The sequence below is a fragment of the Ptiloglossa arizonensis genome, chromosome 2, assembly GCF_051014685.1.
Source record: "Ptiloglossa arizonensis isolate GNS036 chromosome 2, iyPtiAriz1_principal, whole genome shotgun sequence".
Taxonomy (NCBI): domain Eukaryota; kingdom Metazoa; phylum Arthropoda; class Insecta; order Hymenoptera; family Colletidae; genus Ptiloglossa; species Ptiloglossa arizonensis.
In genome coordinates, this window is record NC_135049.1 from 28,605,546 (window position 1) to 28,625,622 (window position 20,077).

Here is a 20,077-nt window from a genome sequence, read left to right on the forward strand (position 1 = left end):
ATAGGTGTTCCAATCTCTTTTCTTTAAAGATCTACTCGAATAGACTCTGTAAGTTCTTTGAGTAGACGTTCGAATAATGAATTGCACAATCGATGGAAATAGATTCCTGGAAACGTAAGAATACGTGTTCTAATCTCTTTTCTTTAAAGATCTACTCGAATAGACTCTGTAAATTCTTTGAGTAGACGTTCGAATAATGAATTGCACAATCGACGGAGACAGGTTCCTGGAAATGTAAGAATACTCGTTCTAATCTTTTTTCTTTAAAAATCTACTCGAATAGACTCTGTAAATTCTTTGAGTAAACACTCGAATAATCATTTGCACAATCGACGGGCACAGATTTCCTAGAAACGTAAGAATAACGCGTTCTGATCTCTTTTCATTCAAGATCTACTCGTTCGAGTAGACTCTGTAAATTCTTTGAGTAGACGCTCGAATAATCAGTTGCGCACAATTCGAACGAACGCGCGACCATCTCGTGGAGAATAATTTTCCAACCGAGTTCACCAAGATTCGAAAGTTTCTGGGTAGGCGTTCCTCGGGAATAATGTGTACTAAATCCGTATAAAATAATTCATTAGGACAGTAATTGGTCTGCGAGGATTGTGCAATCGAAATGCAATTTTCGAGGCACGGGTTTACTAACGGTTATTATGTTGGCAAAGTGCTGTTATACATCAGGAGTATTTACGGTTCCGAGGTGTACCAGGTTCCCTGGATCGAAACTACTATTGGATATTACTATTGGAATCTTCGAACTAAGAACAGTCATCAAAACCTCTGGTATTTCCTATCAACTTGAAATCTACCTTTTCGAGAAGCCTCTTCCAAATTTGAATGACCAAATTCCAAGTTCCATGAACGAGTACCGCTATCCTTTACAATGTTTACACGTTCTATCCTCCTTTCTGTAACTTCGTTCCTCGGTTCTGCCAAAGGTCTTTAATTGCTCCAAGAAAACTCATCGAGAGTTGCTTCAACAGAGATTACCAAAATCCCCTCGTATCCTCGGTGTCTACCCTTGTGGAAACACGGTGATCGAAAAGGATCGAAAAGGGTCAAAAAAAAAAAAAAGAAAAGAAATTGAAAGACGCCGCGAAAGGGTGTAATCGAGGAAAGCGTCGGCGGCGCGTTATCGTAATTGATTTAACGATCGCGATTACGAGCAGGGCCGGTGCATCCCCGGGGGTGCGTGTCAGATGATAATAATAGACACAAAGTGGCCTGGATGTTACGAAACGGAAATGCACGTCCACGCCGGCGGCTGTTGCTTACATTACTGTTTAATGCGTAAACGGGGCCGGCCAGGTTGAAGGCGGCCGGCGCCGAGCGATACCGATCTATCCCGGGCTGGTCTCGGCCGACATAATCACCCGATCTTTTTCGTGGGTTTCAGTACCAGGCCAGGCTGAGGCTTCCGGACACGTTCTCGCACTCCCAGAAGATGCAGTGCGTGGATCATATCATCGAGGTCCTCGACCTCGCCGCCTGCCAAGACACCAGTGAGTATAGATCCGCCCCGATCGACGGATCGTGCCAAGCCCGTTTTTCCCAGCGGCCTGCTTTTACGCGCGATGTATCACCCAGTCGATTCGAGACCCGTTCGTTTCGTTATACCCCATTTTTACTACCTGTACGCTACCGTACCCCGTTAAACGTACCAATTTTTACCCCGATAACTGTATCGGGGTCACCATCGTGGAACACCGTTACATCGCGCGTTGGGCCATTCGTTTCGTTATACTGCATTTTTACAACCTGTACGCTACCGTACCCCGTTAAACGTACCAATTTTTACCCCGATAACTGTATCGGGGTCACCATCGTGGAACACCGTTATAATCTCGCCGTGGACCGTTCGTTTCGTTCCATTTTTCCAACCTGTACGCTACCGTACCCCGTTAAACGTACCAATTTTTACCCCAATAACTGTATCGGGGTCACCATCGTAGAACACCGTTACATCGCGCGGTGGACCGTTCGTTTCGTTCCATAGCATTTTTCCAATCTGTACGCTACCGTACCCCGTTAAACGTACCAATTTTTACCCCGATAACTGTATCGGGGTCACCATCGTGGAACACCGTTACATAGCGCGGTGGACCGTTCGTTTCGTTATATCGCATTTTTACAACCTGCACGCTACCGTACCCCGTTAAACGTACCAATTTTTACCCCGATAACTGTATCAGGGTCATCATCGTGGAACACCGTTACATCGCGCGGTGGACCGTTCGTTTCGTTATACTGCATTTTTACAACCTGTACGCTACCGTACCCCGTTAAACGTACCAATTTTTACCCCGATAACTGTATCAGGGTCACCATCGTGGAACACCGTTATATCGCGCGGTGGGCTCGCACGTCACGGAGGGGGGACGAAGTTAGCTCGTAAATTAATCCCGGTGAACAGAAACCGCGATTGTACTTTACACGGAACGATAAATAATAATTTTATCTTCGGATCGACGTAAACGTTGCACAATATACGTTGATTCGTCCGAACGTGGGCTACTTCGTTGCAAAGTTAGATTATAAATGAAATATACTCGTGCCGTTGAATAGAGAGCACGATTGTAGTTCGCACGGAACGATAAATAATAATTTTATCTTCGAATCGACGTAAATGTAGTATTATGTTTACATCGTGTTCAACCGTGTGAACCTGCGCCGAATCTGACCCGAACGGGAAAGATTTGAGGGTAGCGTACGAAAGATCGAAATGCACCATATACGGTGCACAATGCCGAGGGGGATCGAACTAGGTTCAGACGGAATAAATTGGCTGCTCAAGGTCACCCCTTGTTCCCGCACCTCGTCGTTTTATCCCCGATTTTTCGTACCTCGTTGATTTTCAAAGACTTGAACCGGCCCCGCAGTCTTTGAACTCCAACGTTCTAATTTTCTCTCGCGCGGTTTAATATTTCGTCAACGATCGTTACCAGCTTCGTTTGCTATTCTTATCGAATTTCAATACTTACGTAAGAGACGCTTTAGAAAAACTAACGAAGACACGACCGTTGCTACTGAATCGCGGCCAATAACGAAACGACCACCGAGGACGTTGAATTCGTTACGATTTTCTATTCTCGTTTTCGCGAAGATCAAAGTCCCGGCATCGGGACCAGTACACAAAATTGTTCCACTTTCTTCGTTCCTGGGACGCCTCCGCGTAAATCCGCCCGTAATTTGTTTATGCACGCGAACCGAGAACCCCGTAACAATTTACGACTTCCACCGGTAAGAAACGATCCTGGCTTTCAGCGGCTGGAGCGTCGCTGTTGCCGCGATTTTGATTGACGATTTCCGCGATCGTAACTCATCCACCTTTCGCCCGTAAACCTGGTCCCAGACGTAACTGGTCGTGGATACTTATTTCCATTTAAATAAAAAAAAAAAAAAAAAAAAAAAACCGCGAGCGATCTTGGAACGTCCTTCGGACTTCCATTCGGCGATTTCCCTCCGCGAGGAGAATAGAAGCTGGGATTCAAGTTCGAAATTTTCAAGGGTATTCTTTTTACCCCTTTTTGTAAGTGGTACGTGGTGTTGCAAAATGTGGTAAATATTTGGACGCGTCGTAAAGCACGGTACAATAAATATAAAGGTAAATCGATGAATAAACGGAGAGAAAGATATTGTTACTACGGTGGAACCTCGATAGTTGTACATAGAGAGTCGCGTGTATCGAGGGTGATACCGTATTTATTTCTCGTGGACTGTAATCTGTTTTCGGAAAGCGTATATAATAGACAATTGTTACGAAATATTCTAGAATCGAGCGAGAAATAATTTGTCTAAAATTGTTGTCCTGTTTTCAATCTCGTAAATTTCATTCGAGACGATTAATCCCATTTTATTATCCGTGACACCGTTTGGTAGCGGAAACTCCTTTTTGTATCTGGAAATTAATCCCGATAAGATCCCCTTTGGCAATTAGTTTTAATTAATTGGGAATACGAAATAATTGGAAGGTTTTCTGGATTTTATTTGCGCTGAAACCGTGTTTTGTTTCCAGTTATCGGGGATTACACGAAAAGAGGACTCTCCGGCGGCGAGAAGAAAAGGACCAGCATAGCCTGCGAGCTGCTCACCAATCCGTCGCTAATGTTGCTCGATGTAAGCCATTTAATTCTACCCTCTCGAAACACGAATCGTTGTTGGAATTTTCATTCACCTAAATTTCAACACTGTCGAAATTTAATACGTAGAAATATCATCGAGACTTTCTCTTCAATAACGTTAACGCTTTATTCGTGAATACACAAACTCGGTGTGAAAATATTTGATCTTGCGAGTTCGTACAATGAAAAATTCCTCGCTCCTCGTTTTCGAGGTCCAAAGTGACGCAGAGAGGTTAACGCGAATTCTTCCATTCTCGACGAAAGACGAAACAAAATGAGATTAATTTGTATGCTGTTGTTCCATCCAGGAACCAACTAGCGGGCTGGACTCGCATTCAGCACAGGCGCTGATTTCACGACTGAAGAAATACGCGGAGCAGGAGGGCAAGAGCATCGTGGTGACAGTGCATCAACCCAGTTCCAGGATGTTCCACAGCTTCAGTAAGCTTCTTCTGTTGAGCCGGGGGCAGGTGGCGTACTACGGCTCGACGTCGAATATCGGCAGGTTTTTCTCCACAATAGGACTGACGCTGCTGCCGCAATACAACCCCGCTGACTTCATACGTGAGTAAACTGAACTATTTTCACGATCCAAACAACGGTAGAATATTATCCGAATTAGAATTTGAACATAGAATCGAGTAAAGATACCCCTATTCGAACGATTGCGACTACTCGGACGAATTAATATTCGAATATTTTACGGTATTCGAACATTTGAATAGTCGTGCATTCGAATACTACTCACATTGTATTGGAATTACATTCGTCGAATATTTGAGTCACAGAAATGTTCAAATACCACTCGAATGGTATTCGAATTACTCCCACCGAGTATCTGAGTCACAGAAATATTCAAACACCACTCGAACGGTATTCGAATTACACGTACCGAGTATCTAAGTCACAAAAATGTTCGAAAACCGCTCAAATGATATTCGAATTACACCCACCGAGTATTGAAATCCCACAAACGTCCAAATACCATTCGAATGTTAAAAAATTCAATAAGCAGTCGGCTTTCGTTCGACCATCGACCACCGCTCGGTTGAAAAAGATCGATCGTGTAAGTCACTCGTCCGCAAATATCCATTTTGCGTCATCGGAGTCGATTGTAAAGCCACAAAGCGCAATAATGCTCAAAGAGCTGACGCGAACGTTACGATCGAAAAGATCACGTCACGGGCACGAGATCGTTTCGCAATTCCCGAATATAACCGTTGGACCGTAGTACACAAACAAGGGGACTTGCGATTGTTTCAGTGGAACAAATAAAGGGGCCAGAGGAGGTCCGGGAGCGTATCGTGGCCGCTGCGAGGAACGCAAGACAGGGACCCGACTGTCCGCCGGAACTTCGCCCGGAATATAATCCCAGCCAGCATCCGCTCTGCGACCATCTCATCCATTATCACGAGCACCACATCAGCCACAACGGTACAACGTAGTGTGTTCGTTAATACGCGCGTACGCGCGGCCATAGAGCCACGGTAGACCGCGGACTTGGAATCGTTGCGGTTCGGGTTCGCCCGTTTAAAACTCGAGGATCGAGTGTCGACGCGAACCGTGTCAGTCTTTCTAGGTCGGCGTATCTGTTACGCGAGCCGATTTTTGGTATATCCGACGCTGATCGAGCCAGATGATCGTCAACGATGACGATCTCTCGGCCAGGTTTCGGCGGCGAGCGAGTCTTGACCCTCGACTGGCAAATTGAGGCACTTGGTAACGATAATCGAAGGAATAGAGCGCGGTTAACGCGTTAAGTGTCGGTCACCGGTGACCGAACACGAACCTTAGATACACAATGCCTCGTAGCGAAAGAAATGAAAAACGAATACCGTCACTCTAAAAATAAGAATTTCAAAACGGTGAAAAAAGGAAAGAGTAGAGTACTCCGATCAATATTCACGAGCGCGATAGGATAACGTTCTTTCACTTTTTTCTTTTTTTCTTTGCAAGTTAAAAATGCAAACAGGACGGAACTCGAAGCTCAACGCGTTAAATATTCAAAGAATGGATCTACGTCGAGGGTCAAAGACTCTTTAATCTCGATCCCAGCGCAGTTATCGCAATATTCTCCGCTCGGATCCAAAACGAAAGTGTTCTGTTCTAGAATGTTTCCCTTTGCCGAAATAAATCCTCGAACCTAGAAACGGGATATTTATTCGTCGTTGATATCGAACTTCTTCGTTAGTTACTCGTAGTTTCCGTTGCACCGTCGCAGAGACGGACGTTCACTTCCAGCATCGGTCCCTTATTTTCGTTTCGAATAAACTTTGGTCTCGTCGGGTACTAAAACCGTAGCTGCGTTACCCGTGTGTACACACGTTCCACGGGTGGTGTATCTTTCCAATTTTCTTCCCGGGCGATAATTTCCCACGCGCGTACCTCTAGCAACGATCGTCCAAGCAACCTCTCGCAACCCCTTTCATTCCCTGGATGATTTACAGTGAAGGAAGACGAAGGTCGTACGCTGTGGCTGGACACACAAAGCCACGCCAGCAGCAGCGCAAGTTCCGCGGACGACGACTATTCCTGGCAGTGGCCCACCAGTTTCTGGTCGCAATTCAAAGTGAGTACCGCATCTGAGAATCTTTTCCGTAATCGGACCCGAAACTGACGCTCGACCGTTGGTTTATTATTCCGCATCGAACGAAAATACGAGTACGGAACGTAGCTTTTTGGCGAAACAGGGACCTAGAAGAGTTTCACCGCGTGAACGTTGCATCGATTCTCGATAGTTAACGACCATCATGGGGAAACGTCATGGAAAATAGAACGTGGTTGCTTGGAAACCTTTTCGACGATTTGCAATACAAATTTAAACTTGAAAACGACCATCGTGTCTAATTTGGTGCATAGATGGATTGTGAGAGGACTACTGGAATCGATCGAGGGAATTGTACATTTTGTATTGATAAATTTTTTTATTCAACGTAATTTTCAATTCGATGTTCTACGATAGAACACGTTGCACGAACGCACGTTGGAAGAATTGTTAGAAAGTTGTGTAAAGAGATAGGAAACGCGGAGAAAGGAGTAACAGGTGGATCTCCGATCGTGTGTCTTTGATTAAACACTTTACCTAGGGAGATGTAGTAATACGTTGGAGACTCTCCGAAGAGGAATCTTCTTGCTTAAAATGTTGATTCTAGGCTGATCTACGCCTCTAGGATGATGAACGTTCTAAAAATATTATTCTGATAAACATACAAACCGTGTTTGTTCAGTACCGTAAGATGTTAGGGTTTCTTTTCGCGTTTGTCTACTCTCCAAACACAGATTCAATTAAAAGAACACGCGTTCGAATGCACGGCTAAAGGATCGCCGGGTTTCGAAATCCTCCGCGGCGAAAGAACCGTGTCGTTGAGAAACGAAACTCGATTCTGTTATTACTCGAGAATAAACGACGTTAATTAGGGATCAATGTACGTCGAAGTGATTCAGCATACTTCGAATTGAAATAAATTCTAAACCGACGATCCACGAGCTGAACGTTACGATACGATTCTACTTGGAAACGAATCATCGGTTAGTAAAGTGTGTAATTAGTTTGACGAGAATTCGAAAAGAATTTCCAAAAAAAAATAAAAGAAAAAAGAAAACCTGAATACCTTCGAGTTGCAAATTGTCGTTCCATTGTTCAAGAATCGATCTGGGTCGTTAGTGAACCGTCGTCACCCTTTGCAGTACCATATAGAAACATTCTTCGAACCAATGAACGTTATACGATCTTGAAGTGGGGACGCGAATAAAAATTGTTCACGCGGTAAAAGTTTTTTCGTAATCGTTACAAACGACTTGTTTCGGGGAGGAAATTTTCTTTTTCTTGTTCAGAGGGGGTTGTTTTACAAAAAGTTCGAAAACGGTCGCTCTGTAGCTACTCTAATGCCGGTATATTTCTTCGACGAGGTATAAACGAACAGCGAGATAATTATGTAGGGCAACGACGTAGTTTCGTGTTTCTGCGCGCGCGAGCGAAACACGAGAGGAGAGCAGTATTGGAAGCTGGCCGAAGGAGAGATCGAAAAGTTCGATTGCACGCAAGAAATTAATAGAGCATGGAACGGTAATATGAAAATTTAGATGAGTGGTCTGGTATGCGAGAGATAATACCGCGGGAAATGGAAATGACATCAGGATTCAAGTGTAATGCTCGCATTAAATTCGTATTAATCCTCGGTGTTTTATACGGGACGGCAAACGCATTCCAGATAACTTTCAAGGCGGTAGACTCGCGTTGTTTGTTCGCTCGCGAAGGTGTGTTGCACTCCGTTCGAGTTCTCCGCGCAACAATGTAATTTCCGCGCCGCGCGGAAACGGCACGGCCAATTTCGCCGCGTTTGAAAATTTCATCGAGCAATTTTCCTCCGCGGTGAGTGAAACCGAGTAATCTCACCGCGTTAGAAATTAACCGAATCGAATTCGAAACGATGGCGAGCCGAATTAAGCCGCGAATAACCGACGTCTGGTGTTCCAATTTGTTCTTGTAATTTGCATCGACATCGTCGTTGTATTCGAGACGATGCTGTACCGAAGACGAGTCGAAGAATGGAGTCGAGAACGTTTCGCAACGATGAATCCTTCGAATCGGGTACTACTCTTCGAATCGTTTCGTATTCGAATACTCGAATATTCGAACAACGATACTCAAATACCCAACCACACGAATACTTGATTATTTGAACAACGATACTCAAATATTCAACCACACGAATACTCGAATATTCGAACTATGTTACTCAAATTCTCAACCACGTGAACACTTGAATATTCGAACAATGATACTCAAATGCTCAACCACACGAATACTCGAATATTCGAACGATGTTACTCAAATATTCAACCACACGAATACTCGAATATTCGAACAATGATACTGAAATACTCAACCACACGAATACTCGAATATTCGAACGATGTTACTCAAATACTCAACCACGCGAATACTTGAATATTCGAACTATGTTACTCAAATATTCAATTACACGAATAATCGGATATTGGAAGGATAACATTTGAATACTCAACAGTACAAATACTCAGATGTTCGAACGATAACATTTGAATACTCAACACTACGAATTCTCGGATGTTTGAACGATGACATTCTATATACTCAACTATACGAATACTTGCATGTTCAAACAATGACATTCCAATACTCAACAGTACGAATACTCGGATGTTCGAACGATATTATTTGAATAATCAACACTACGAATACTCGGATGTTTTAACGATGACATTCTATATACTCAACTATACAAATACTTGGATGTTCAAACAATGACATTCGAATACTCAACTATACGAATACTCAGATGTTCAAACAATAACATTCGAATACTCAACAGTACGAATACTCAGATGTTCGACCAATAACATTCGAATACTCAACAGTCCGAATACTCAGATGTTCAAACAATGACATTCTATATACTCAACTATACGAATACTCGAATGTTCGAACGCCATACAAATACTCAAATATTCGATGTCAATTCGTAGTATTCGTACATTCCTAAAGTATTCGAACAGACAAAAGTCCACTTACGTCGAATCTCGCGCTCGTCCTTTACCACAATTTTGACCGTTCACTCGTTCTAAAGTTTGAGCGATCGCGGACACCCGAAGAAGCGCGCGATTTAGCCGCGAGAGTTTCGATATAGACGGCGCCCGAATCAAAGAATGAAAAGTGCACGCGCAACGCGGCACGAAAGAGGACCGCGCTGAAAGGGGAACTAGGTCGCGTTTACACGATTCGCCATATCCGGATAATTACCGCGACCGGTATGCCCGTTCGTGATGATGCCGCTCTTTGTAGAAACGCACCTCGCCACTTGCATCACTTTTACCCGACGGAACCGACCATTCTTCTAGCCGCGTTTCAGCTCGATCGACGCGGAGAGTGTTTCACCCTTTCTGCAGCATGCGACCGTCCGTTGATGGATCCGTGAACATCACAGAGCGAATCGCGAACATCCACAGATTTTTACCATTTCAGTAGTATTCGTTACACATCGCGATAACCACGATACGAACGTCTCGAATCTGAAATGTTCAATGTACTCGGTACATTCGTAACTCGAGAAGAAACGCAATGGAATTTTAATTCCATTACAATTTTTAATTTAATTCTCGAACGTCGTTGCGTTCAAAAGAAACGCAAGGTCACGAGAAGGTATAATGAAGGATCGCATCGTGAAAATTTCCCCCGGTAACTTGTTTCTTTCTATCTTCTACGAGGCAAAAGTTACGACCGGTACCGATTGCACGATACCCGCGTCTAGGTATCGGAAATTGATTCGTGGGAGGGGCCAACCGTAAAACGCGCGATACCTCGCTGGCAATTGGTTTCACGGCGAGGGGGGAACCGGGTAACAAAAGTTATTGCAAATGAAATTTACGACTGATCGATGTATCGCGAATCGATGGACCGACCCGGCCGTGCCGTTGCGATAATTGAGCAATTAACGATGTCAAGTTCCTCTCTGTTCTTCACGGTTAAATGGCGTGCGTATATAGTTGTAATTTAAAGAGGCCTTCGGAACCAGCATTGTGCAACTTTGCGTTCTATTTCCTCACGGTCGCCGATATAATTGAACTGCACCAAAGAGGTGTAGCGGAGCAACCTTGCAATCGTGACATTGTCGCCTGATTAAGGGAGGGGGAGGGTAGGGGGGGGGGCAACATTTCTATCATTATGAACGCGCAATTAGCCGACGTGAGCCCATCGCCTCGAGTTCGGTTCCAACGTGATCCGTGAGTTCCGCGAATCGGATCGATTCGATCAACGAGTAACGAGGAATCTCGCTCGACTTACATTCGACGGATCTGATCGACCCCTCGGGCCTCTAACGATTCAATTGACACGGAAAAACGGGGAATTTTATCTTGCATCGTTATTTCGATGCTGAGGACCGATCTTTACGATAACTAAGTTACGAAAATTTCATTCAGTCCGGAGGGTTCGTCTTTGTGATAAGTTTGTTAACGTTGGACTCGAGAAAATTGAATTTAGTGGAGAGAGTTCATCTTTGTGATAACTTTGTTAACGTTGGACTCGAGAAAATTGAATTCAATTCAAAGAGTTTATTTTTGTGATAATTTCTTTAATATTGAACTCGAGAAAGTTGAATTCAATGCAAAGAGATTAGCTTTGTGATAACTTCTTTAATATTGAACTCGAGAAAGTTGAATTCAATGCAAAGAGTTCATCTTTGTGATAACTTCATTAATATTGAACTCGAGAAAATTGAATTCAATGCAAAGAATTCATCTTTGTGATAACTTCATTAATATTGAACTCGAGAAAATTGAATTCAATGCAAAGAATTCATCTTTGTGATAACTTCTTTAATATTGAACTCGAGAAAGTTGAATTCTATGCAAAGAAATTAGCTTTGTGATAACTTCTTTAATATTCAACTCGAGAAAGTTGAATTCACTGCAAAGAAATTAGCTTTGTGATAACTTCTTTAATATTCGACTCTAGAAAACTGAATTCAATCCAAATAGTTCATCTTTGTGATAACTTCTTTAACAATGAACTTGAGAAAATTGAATTCAATGCAAAGAGTTCATCTTTGTGATAACTTTAAAATTGAACTCGAGAAAATTGAATTCAATGCGAAGAATTCATCTTTGTGATAACTTCTTTAATATTGAATTCGACAAAAATTAAATTCAATGCAGAGAATTCATCTTTGTGATAACTTCTTTAATATTCAACTCAAGAAAATTGAATTCAATCCAAATAGTTCATCTTTGTGATAACTCCTTCAACGTTAAACGAAAGTTAAGCGACTACTTACCTACGTAAATTTTTTCCACAATATTCCACTTGATATTTCTGTATCCTTTTAGCTTCTTTTGTACTGCAAAGATAAAAATATGTGTCACAATTAAACGACTTTTTGCCCCACTGCAAAGACCTTGACTGGACGGTACAGCGAAATAACGCTTTGATAATTCCACGACAAGTTTATACAAACGATATCGTTGTTTGATTCCAGGTATTATCAGAAAGAAACTTTCAAGAGGCACGGCCACGGATGCTGTCACGTCTGAATTGGCTGCAAACGATAGCCCTCGGTTTGCTCGCCGGACTGCTGTGGCTAAGGCTTCCCAGAACCGAAGCTGCACTGCACGACATCCAGGGCTGGATGTTCTTCAGCACCACGTATTGGATGCTGTTCGCGCACTTTGGTGCACTCTCCAGTTGTGAGTCTACCCTTTCTCGAAGCGTTTACCAATCGATTGCACTGAATAAGAAATATCAAAATCGAAAGAAATCGTGTGAACCGATTAAATCGAACATTATGGTCAGACGTTCACATTCTACTTACTCGTGATACTATTATTTCTTTCTCCGCGCAATACATCGCGAAGAATTCATTCGCACGTTATTCCAATGTGTAACTCCTTCTAAAAATTCGCTACGATAAAAAACTAATTCTTACTCACCAAAGAATAAAACAGTTCCTTTATTCACCTTAGAACTCTCGAATACATTTACTGCAAACGTTTACTCTGCTCTTAATATTGCTCGATAAATCACAAATAAAATACACTACAATTAACCGAGGAAAGATATTAAAATTTGGTAAATTTGTTTCTCGATCGTTCCCCAAACACCGTCAATCGCTCCAAAGGTAAAAGCTGATCTCTGCGCTCCGAAACGAATGATTAAACATTTCTTTTTTTTCACGCGTCTCCTTCGGCTCGTAAGGCTCTTTCTCCATTTTGTATAAAAAAAAACCGTCTCGACGAGACACCGAGGAGGATCGCGCGAACTACAATTAACCAAGGAAAGATATTAAAATTTGGTAAATTTGTTTCTCGATCGTTCCTCAAACACCGTCAATCGCTCCAAAGGTAAAAGCTGATCTCTGCGCTCCGAAACGAATGATTAAACATTTTTTTTTTTCACGCGTCTCCTTCGGCTCGTAAGGCTCGTTCTCCATTTTGTAGAAAAAAGAACCGTCTCGACGAGACACCGAGGAGGATCGCGCGAACTACAATTAACCGAGGAAATATATTAAAATTTGGTAAATTTGTTTCTCGATCGTTCCTCAAACACCGTCAATCGCTCCAAAGGTAAAAGCTGATCTCTGCGCTCCGAAACGAATGATTAAACATTTCTTTTTTTTCACGCGTCTCCTTTGGCTCGCAAGGCTCTTTCTCCATTTTGTATAAAAAAGAACCGTCTCGACGAGACACCGAGGAGGATCGCGCGAACTACAATTAACCGAGGAAATATATTAAAATTTGGTAAATTTAATTCTCGATCGTTCCTCAAACACCGTCAATCGCTCCAAAGGTAAAAGCTGATCTCTGCGCTCCGAAACGAATGATTAAACATTTTTTTTTTTTCACGCGTCTCCTTCGGCTCGTAAGGCTCTTTCTCCATTTTGTAGAAAAAAGAACCGTCTCGACGAGACACCGAGGAGGATCGCGCGAACTACAATTAACCGAGGAAATATATTAAAATTTGGTAAATTTGTTTCTCGATCGTTCCCCAAACACCGTCAATCGCTCCAAAGGTAAAAGCTGATCTCTGCGCTCCGAAACGAATGATTAAACATTTTTTTTTTTCACGCGTCTCCTTCGGCTCGTAAGGCTCTTTCTCCATTTTGTAGAAAAAAGAACCGTCTCGACGAGACACCGAGGAGGATCGCGCGAACTACAATTAACCGAGGAAATATATTAAAATTTGGTAAATTTGTTTCTCGATCGTTCCCCAAACACCGTCAATCGCTCCAAAGGTAAAAGCTGATCTCTGCGCTCCGAAACGAATGATTAAACATTTCTTTTTTTTCACGCGTCTCCTTCGGCTCGTAAGGCTCTTTCTCCATTTTGTAGAAAAAAGAACCGTCTCAAAGAGACACCGAGGAGGATCGCGCGAACCCTCGACGCGGAAAAAGCGTCGCACGCGGTGGATAAAACGCTCGCGGAACGGAAAGTTCTCAGGTAGCTGGCCCGCGAGATTGCGCAACGCGCAGACGCAGATAGAGGCAGATTGGTTAATTGAGCCACGACGACGCAGCGTGCTCAATCAGCCATTCAGCGATGCCCGTTTTTTTTTATTGCAAAGATTTGCAAAGGACCACAGAACGGGTCAATCAAGAATGTTAGTCATGTAGGTCGCGTCGTGACCCACTGAGCGCGGGCTCGGTAATTGAGGCCCTTTTGTCGACGACGCCGTGCAAAACGAGCGTGACGAATTTCAGACGGGGAATCAGACTGTAAAATGACGGGGGGAGGTACACGGCCAAATTAGAGATTCGCTCGCGAAGAAACTCTTCCCGCACGCTTTTTCCTTTCTTCGGAACGAATCGAGTCGATCGGGCCTTCGTCGATGGATATCTTTCATTGCAAATTGGGGATGGTGGTACAATTACGCGGGAATTATTCATCGATAATCGAAATTGTCCGATGGATGGGTTTTATGGGGATCGTTCTTTCGTATTTGATCGAATTATTATTTCAGCTGAGTAAGTTGGAATATATTGATAGTGGAATATTGTGAGGAAATTGTTTATTGATGATTGAAATTGTTCGGTGAAAATATAGGGGTTATTATTTCGTACTTGTGTGAATTATGTTCTTTCAGTTTCAATTAGAATACTTTTAGAATAAGATCTTTATACGTGCACCTATCTTAATGCACGTGAGTTTCGATAGTTGCACTATATTGATGGTGGAAGATTCTGAGAAAATTCATTGGTAATCGAAATTGTCGAGTGGAAGGGTTTTATAGGGATTGTTTTTTCGTATTTGTTCGAATTATTATTTCAGCTGAGTAAGAACTCGATGTTGGAATGTATTGGTAATGGAAAATTGTGAGGAAATTGTTCATCGATTATTAAAATTGTTCGGTGAAAATATAGGGAAATATAGTGAAAATATATCTTTCGTACTTGTACGAATTATTTTCTTTCAGTTTCAATTAGGATACTTTTAGAATAAGATCTTTATACGTGCACCTATCTTAATGCACGTGAGTTTCGATAGTTGCACTATATTGATGGTGGAAGATTCTGAGAAAATTCATTGGTAATCGAAATTGTCGAGTGGAAGGGTTTTATGGGGATTGTTCTTTCGTATTTGATCGAATTATTATTTCAGCTGAGTAAGTTGGAATATATTGATAGTGGAATATTGTGAGGAAATTGTTTATTGATGATTGAAATTGTTCGGTGAAAATATAGGGGTTATTATTTCGTACTTGTGTGAATTATTTTCTTTCAGTTTCAATTAGGATACTTTTAGAATAAGATCTTTATACGTGCACCTATCTTAATGCACGTGAGTTTCGATAGTTGCACTATATTGATGGTGGAAGATTCTGAGAAAATTCATTGGTAATCGAAATTGTCGAGTGGAAGGGTTTTATAGGGATTGTTTTTTCGTATTTGTTCGAATTATTATTTCAGCTGAGTAAGAACTCGATGTTGGAATGTATTGGTAATGGAAAATTGTGAGGAAATTGTTCATCGATTATTAAAATTGTTCGGTGAAAATATAGGGAAATATAGTGAAAATATATCTTTCGTACTTGTACGAATTATTTTCTTTCAGTTTCAATTAGGATACTTTTAGAATAAGATCTTTATACGTGCACCTATCTTAATGCACGTGAGTTTCGATAGTTGCACTATATTGATGGTGGAAGATTCTGAGAAAATTCATTGGTAATCGAAATTGTCGAGTGGAAGGGTTTTATGGGGATTGTTCTTTCGTATTTGATCGAATTATTATTTCAGCTGAGTAAGTTGGAATATATTGATAGTGGAATATTGTGAGGAAATTGTTTATTGATGATTGAAATTGTTCGGTGAAAATATAGGGGTTATTATTTCGTACTTGTGTGAATTATTTTCTTTCAGTTTCAATTAGGATACTTTTAGAATAAGATCTTTATACGTGCACCTATCTTAATGCACGTGAGTTTCGATAGTTGCACTATATTGATGGTGGAAGATTCTGAGAAAATTCATTGGTAATCGAAATTGTCGAGTGGAAGGGTTTTATAGGGATTGTTTTTTCGTATTTGTTCGAATTATTATTTCAGCTGAGTAAGAACTCGATGTTGGAATGTATTGGTAATGGAAAATTGTGAGGAAATTGTTCATCGATTATTAAAATTGTTCGGTGAAAATATAGGGAAATATAGTGAAAATATATCTTTCGTACTTGTACGAATTATTTTCTTTCAGTTTCAATTAGGATACTTTTAGAATAAGATCTTTATACGTGCACCTATCTTAATGCACGTGAGTTTCGATAGTTGCACTATATTGATGGTAGAAGATTCTGAGAAAATTCATTGGTAATCGAAATTGTCGAGTGGAAGGGTTTTATGGGGATCGTTCTTTCGTATTTGATCGAATTATTATTTCAGCTGAGTAAGTTGGAATATATTGATAGTGGAATATTGTGAGGAAATTGTTTATTGATGATTGAAATTGTTCGGTGAAAATATAGGGGTTATTATTTCGTACTTGTGTGAATTATTTTCTTTCAGTTTCAATTAGGATACTTTTAGAATAAGATCTTTATACGTGCACCTATCTTAATGCACGTGAGTTTCGATAGTTGCACTATATTGATGGTGGAAGATTCTGAGAAAATTCATTGGTAATCGAAATTGTCGAGTGGAAGGGTTTTATGGGGATTGTTCTTTCGTATTTGTCTGAATTATTATTTCAACTGAGTAAGTTGGAATATATTGGTAGTGGAATTTTGTGAGGAAATTGTTTGTTGATGATTGCAATTGTTCGGTGAAAGTATAGGGGTTATTCTTTCGTACTTGTATGAATTAGTTTCTTTCAGTTTCAACTAGAATACTTTTAGAATAGATCTTAATGCACCTGACGCTTAATTGTTGCATTATATTGATAGTGAAATATTCTGAGAAAATTCATTGATAATCGAAATTGTCGAGTGGGTTATTATTTTGTACTTGTACAAATTATTTTCTTTCAGTTTCAACTAAGATACTTTTAGAATAAAATTTTATACGTACACCTATCTTAATGCACGTGACGCTCAATCATTGCACTATATCGATAGTGAAAGATTCTGAGAAAATTCATTGATAATGGTCGAGTGGAAGGGTTTTACGAGAGTTGCTTTTGGTATAAATTATTCTCTCTCAGTTTCAGTTAGCGTGAGTAAGACCTTGATATTTGCAGGCGATTCTCATTCGTTGCACAACGTTGGTAAGGGTTAGAAACCAGCGGTAAATGTTTCGTTTTAGGAACAATAAATCATTGGCAGTCTTCAAGGTTAACCCCTTCTAGCTAGATCATCCGTCAATCTCTATTTGTCCCTACATCTCTCGCGATTAATATCTTTCACGATGAAGTAAATTACTTACTCGCGTGCTAATAAATGCTAGAGGGGCGAAGGGGAGTACTGACCTTGTGAGAACTTAAATTTCCGTCCCCTCGTAATAGAGCTGCATTTCGTTCCCTTGTTAGCGATAATGTCGTTCAAATTGGTTTCTCAACTACTTCGATACAATCGCAGAGTTTCGTAAAAAAGAAGAAGCGTAATAGAAAGGAAAATGTGTAGCTACTTAAAAAATAGTGGTAATAACTGTTAGCGGAGATTAGAGGAGTATTGACCTCGAGGAAACTTAAATTCATCGTAATAGAATAAAATGTGTGGTTAATTTGTTTACGATTAAATGTTTAGAGTATGTATTCTTTAATTATATTTGAGCTGGAAATTGTTCTATAGAAGTGTGATCGGGAAGTTTCTTCGGAGATTAATTCTACAAAGTAGAGTAGGAAATGCAATCTATAAAATTGTTGTTAAATTTATTCTGACAAAGTCGAGGCAAATTATTTCGTAACCAATAACGAATCACGATTATCTATTTTTTATAAACTATAAAAGCATTTTTCGTGAAGTTTATTCGAAGTACAAAATGCAAGGAGATATGAAAAGTTAAAATTCTGCTCCTCGTAATAGAGTAACAATCTATCAAAAGTGAAGAGTATGTTACTATATAAATGAGAAAAGGGAATGCTGATTTTGAGTAGAATTGTAGTAAAATTCTACTTATAATAGAGTAACAATCTATCAAAAGTGAAGAGTGTGTTACTCTATAAGAAGAAAAGGCAATGTTAGTTTTGAGTAGAACTATAGTAAAATCCTACTCATAATAGAGTAACGCAGCGAATAGTTTTCTCCCTAACTATAATACTTTTTCTAATTAAAAAAAGGGTAATCGCGAAGTTTTTTCGAAATCCAAAACGTAATTACTCCTAAAGAGAAATGTTGGTCTTGAGTTGAACTGTAATAAAATTCTAGTCATAATAGAGTAACACACTATCAAAAGTGAAAAGTATGTTACTTTATAAATGAGAAAAGGTAACGTTAGTCTTGAGTAGAACTATAATAAAATCCTACTCATAGAGTAACACACTATCAAAAGTGAAAAGTATGTTACTCTACAAGGAGAAAGGAAAAGGTTAGTCTTGAGTAGTATGTTACAAAAGTATGTTACTCTATAAATGAGAAAAGGGAACGTTCGTTTTGAGTAGAACTACAGTAAAATCCTACTCATAGAGTAACACACTATCAAAAGTAAAAAGTATGTTACTCTACAAGGAGAAAGGGGAAGATTAGTCTTGAGTAGAACTGTAAGAAAATCCTACTCATAGTAGAGTAACACACTATCAAAAGTGAAAAGTAAGTTACTCTACAAGGAGAAAGAGGAACGTTAGTCTTAAGTAGAACTGTAATAAAATCCTACTCATAGAGTAACACACAATCAAAAGTGAAAAGTAAGTTACTCTACAAATGAGAAAAGGTAACGTAGGTCTTGAGTAGAACTACAGTAAAATCCTACTCATAGAATAACACACTATCAAAAGTGAAAAGTAAGTTACTCTACAAATGAGAAAATTTAACATATTTCTTAAGTAGAACAATCCTACTCATCGAGAGTAAAATCCTACTCATAGAGTAACACGCTCTCTCAGAAGTCCTAGCCACGAAGTACAGTTTCCTCCTCGGCTGCGGGTACCATTATTCGCTAATTAAAAAGCCCCGCAATCGTAAAGTTCCATCGAAGTCGAAAACCGAAAGACGAGTAGACACGAAAGAAGAAAATGGCCGCGGGGAGCTACTTTGAAATTCATCGGGATGAAAATTAACAGAAGCCATCACCCGGGTCCGATTTCCGTTGACGCGTCCTCCGAGAAGAAAGTGCAATAAAGATTCAGGCACGGCGCGCGAGCGGGCCACGTCGACAGATAACTCGGCCCAGGCCGGATAAAGGTGACAAATCCCCGTGAACAAAGGGCAGTAAACGATAAAACGGAAAAGTTAATAGGCGCGCGGCTATTCTCCGACTATTTTAGGAGCCGCATAACTTAACCATAGAGTCCTCCGCCACGGTTCTAGCCGTGGCTCCCCCGACGTCCGTATGGCGTTTTACAATCGTCGTCACTTATCCCCGTAGAAAGCGAAACGGCGCGGCGAGACGCTAAAAGCGAGAGCTCGAAAAGAACACCAACTTCCCGCCGAGTTGTAAAACCGATTTTAGCATCGTCTTCGATTCTCCACTCGTTCGCCAACCCCTTCTCCTTTTTCCATCCTCATTTCGCGCGTCTTCGACATTGTTCTCCCATTGTTCCCACTTTCCGAAGAAATTCGACCGAATTCGTCGACAAATGTGTTCTGTAGCGCTTAGACGTCCAAGTGTCTTCCTGTTTCCTTCGTCCAATAAGCTTCAAAGGATCCCCACGGGAACGAAACCCCTCCGAGGATCACCTTACGTTATATTTTTGTTTCCTGTTTCTATTGGATCTTGGGAGAAGCTTCGAAAGACCTTGTAAAATTATTCCATTCCGTGGATACGGTCGATCCGTTTCCGGTGGATGCTCAGACAGGGTTGGGATACCTTTTGTAGGATTTATTGTTCGGAAATGTCG

General features: G+C 40.9%; 1 protein-coding gene across 3 annotated transcripts in view; it reads left to right on the forward strand.

The window, feature by feature from the left end:
• The window catches only part of E23 (ABC transporter G family member E23), a 262,382-nt gene that overhangs the window by 235,179 nt on the left and 7,126 nt on the right, over window positions 1–20,077 (forward strand). For all 3 annotated transcript variants that reach the window (XM_076304081.1, XM_076304083.1, XM_076304082.1), the window contains exons 5-10: window positions 1,400–1,505; window positions 4,019–4,119; window positions 4,433–4,688; window positions 5,388–5,558; window positions 6,572–6,693; window positions 12,140–12,347. In XM_076304081.1, coding sequence (XP_076160196.1) covers window positions 1,400–1,505; window positions 4,019–4,119; window positions 4,433–4,688; window positions 5,388–5,558; window positions 6,572–6,693; window positions 12,140–12,347 — 964 coding nt within the window. The remainder of the gene's footprint in view (window positions 1–1,399; window positions 1,506–4,018; window positions 4,120–4,432; window positions 4,689–5,387; window positions 5,559–6,571; window positions 6,694–12,139; window positions 12,348–20,077) is intronic.